General features: G+C 52.1%; 1 protein-coding gene across 1 annotated transcript in view; it reads right to left on the bottom strand.

Moving 5' to 3' along the window:
* The window catches only part of RPS19 (ribosomal protein S19), an 8,830-nt gene that overhangs the window by 5,319 nt on the left and 433 nt on the right, over nt 1-3,078 (bottom strand). Inside the window, exons 2-3 of the mRNA XM_077768164.1 lie at nt 2,770-2,840; nt 2,380-2,480 (exon numbers count right to left, since the gene is read on the bottom strand). Coding sequence (XP_077624290.1) covers nt 2,380-2,480; nt 2,770-2,840 — 172 coding nt within the window. The remainder of the gene's footprint in view (nt 1-2,379; nt 2,481-2,769; nt 2,841-3,078) is intronic.

A 3,078-nucleotide genomic window follows, 5' to 3' on the forward strand; every position in this document is an offset into this window, starting at 1 on the left:
CCCCCACAAAGCCCTACAGTGGTCTTTCCCGGACACTGCCCCTCCTCTCAGAGCAACTGACACAGTTCTTTCTAGTCCTACCTCACACTGCACCTTACACCACTGCCCTGGGACTTCTCACTCCTATAGCTCTGTCCCTCCTCCAGAGAACACTCAAGAGGAGAGCTCTATCCTCTGCCTTGTTCTTCTTTACCCCCCACCCCAAGATCACACCTGTCCACTCCACCATGGCTCCTACATGCCTCCAGAATTCAATCCCCACCACCCCCTGCCAGAGCTCAGCCTCCCAGGACAGGCCACGGTCTCATTGTGCTTTGGGGCTCCAAACTCCCAAGGGGACCAAAAAAAAAAAACAAAAAAAAAAACCCCAAGCCCCCCCAATCCAAAGAAGAAAAAGCAAATACAGCACAGACTCTGGTTTTAGAGTCAGCTTGTCATGCCCTCCCAGAATCACTTCATCTGTCTGTACCCCAGTTTCCTCTTTGGTAACTGGGGATCTCCTAAGACTTGCCCAGAGTATGAGACAGCCCCAACTAGGTGGGAGCACTCTAGGCTGGTAAGCTTCTCCTGTAAAGGGTCAGAGTAAATACTTCCGCTTTGGAGGCCACATGGTCTATCACGACTGCAACTCTGCCTCTGGTGCGCAGGTAAACAAATGGGCGGGGTCCCAACAAAAATGTACACAACTGACCCTGGTTTAAAACCACTATGCTATGCCACTAAGGCAGCTGAAAAAATGAGTCCAAAACGGTTGTGCTGGGAACCTTGCATAAGGGAGGCCAGGGTGGCTGGGAGAGGACGCACACTCCATGTGAGCTATCAGGGAAGGGGCCAGCGACCAGTAAGGCTCATCTACGTGTACTGTCCAGAGCAGTCTCCATCTCATTTCCCACTAACCTCACCCCATCTACAAAAACACAACAAGCATAAAACAGAAACTACCATTAGTATGTGGAAAGTTTACAACAGGGCAGATTAAGCAAAATATGTAGATTTACCTAATCACATAGGAAAAGCTAGTAGACCTTCTCATCTCAGATCGAAAGCTACGATGACCAACTGATTCTTGGGGCACTGCCAAAGAACATTCAGGACGAGGCAGCCTTGCTTCCCCCAAGATGGGTGGATGGGGGTGGTGGTCTCATCCAGGCCCCATCACTAGCGTGTGCTGGGGGAAATCCAGCCAGCTTCCCTTCCCCAGCCCTTTTCTCCTTATAAAAGCCCTGCACGGATCCCCACTACATGCCATCCACCCCACCCACCCCAGTGCTGACCTTTTAATCCTCAAGAGTCTGAGGCTGTGGCGCAGTCATGCTGGCGCCTGTGCCCAGTCCAGGGCCTGAAACAGAGTGGACATCATGGACATCTGATGCGACCCCAATCTCCACAATTCATGTTCTAAACTGTCAAGGTGGCTTGTACCAAGGCCAACTCAAGGTCATCCTGAAGTTTTCTGTATTTCTAAACCGTGCTTCCCACCTACTTCCTGTCTGGAGACAGATCTTGGCCAGGACAGAGCCCCCATGTCACAGGGAAAAGCTGAAGACTGCAAAGGTTGTCACCTTGAACAATCTAGCACTGACCACCCCTCCACCCCAAAGTTAGGCCTTCGTGGGGTGACAGCTGGGAGAAACTCGAAATGTCAAGGACAGGTGACAATCAGCACTGTGCCATCAGGCACCACACTGAAGTCATTCCTTCCAACTCATCACTCGCAGACTAATAAAAAAGGGGACTGGCAAATGGTTATAAGGTGATCCTAAGGGTCTCTTTCCAGCACTTGGGACTTACCAAGATTTAGAGCAAGGAGTGACCCGGCCAGATCCCAACCTCTTAAGAGAAACTGTCTGTCTAAAGAGATGAAGAGAAAACCAGCCTATGGGCTTTAACTGCCAAAAGCTCATTTGATTCCCACTACAATCCTGCGTTGTTAACAATCGTTAGCCTTGTTTCAGCGAGGAGGACACCAAAAAGAACAGGCCGATGGAGGCCATACAGTTATGTGACAGAGGAATCTGAACTTGGAAAGTCTAGACTCCACCACCACCACAAGGATAAACGCTCCCCCCTAAAACAAAACTACCTCTGAGTTAAATATGAACATTCACTTGACCCTGGGTTTCCCTAGAGACTCAGAGGAAGCCACAGGTCTTCACACAAACCTCTTACAAATGAAAAAACAAGACTCCCAACATGAAGTGACTGTCACACAAGCACACAGTAAGAGTCTAACGCTTCTCCTCACAACGTATATCAACTATAATTTAAAAAGTTTCCCCTCTCTCCCAATCTTGGATGAGCTCAGAGAACAGGGAAGTATAGTTTGTGCCCGGGTCACCCAGCCCCCCTCCCCCACTACCGAGAGACCCCGTTCCTCACCAGCTCGTGTGTAGAACCAGTTTTCATCATAGGGAGCAAGCTCTTTATGCTTGGCCAGCTTGACAGTGTCCACCCATTCAGGGACTTTCAGCTTCCCAGACCTGGGACCAACAGTGAGAAAGGCATGATTCAGGGGTCTTCCCAAACTCCACTCCCCCAAATCCCCTCTGCCCAACACAAAACTGCGGGTTCCCAGGAGTCCCATGGGTCCCAAAATAAAAAGAATCGGAAACCCAGCCACAAGGCAAACGCAGGCCTCGGGCAGAAAAGCAGACTCTGCACGGAGATTTCACACAAGCCTCCCCCTACCAGAAGAGAGAAACACCGCCTGCGGAGGAGGCGGGCAGAGACCAGAGCCCGCAACCACGGAGCCCCAGGCCCCACACTCACTTTTTGAGGAAGGCTGCCAGAGCTCTGACGAACTCCTGCTGGTTCACGTCTTTTACGGTAACTCCAGGCATCTACGAGAGAAAGAGCATGCACGTGAACTCGGAACTGGTGGACTCGGCTGGCAGGGGCCGCGGCCTTGACCCCACGCGATCGAAGCCGCTGCACTCCCGTTACTTCTCGGGGCCCTCCTTGAGGTATGGGCCCTAAAGGCCCCGGCGCCTGTGGGTGCTAGCCTTCACCGCCGCTCACGATCTCCGCGCGTCGCACGAGCACGGCCAGGCGCCGCGGTGGAGACGCTAGACGGCCCGA

This window comes from Crocuta crocuta, unplaced genomic scaffold, assembly GCF_008692635.1.
Source record: "Crocuta crocuta isolate KB4526 unplaced genomic scaffold, BGI_CrCroc_1.0 scaffold886, whole genome shotgun sequence".
Taxonomy (NCBI): domain Eukaryota; kingdom Metazoa; phylum Chordata; class Mammalia; order Carnivora; family Hyaenidae; genus Crocuta; species Crocuta crocuta.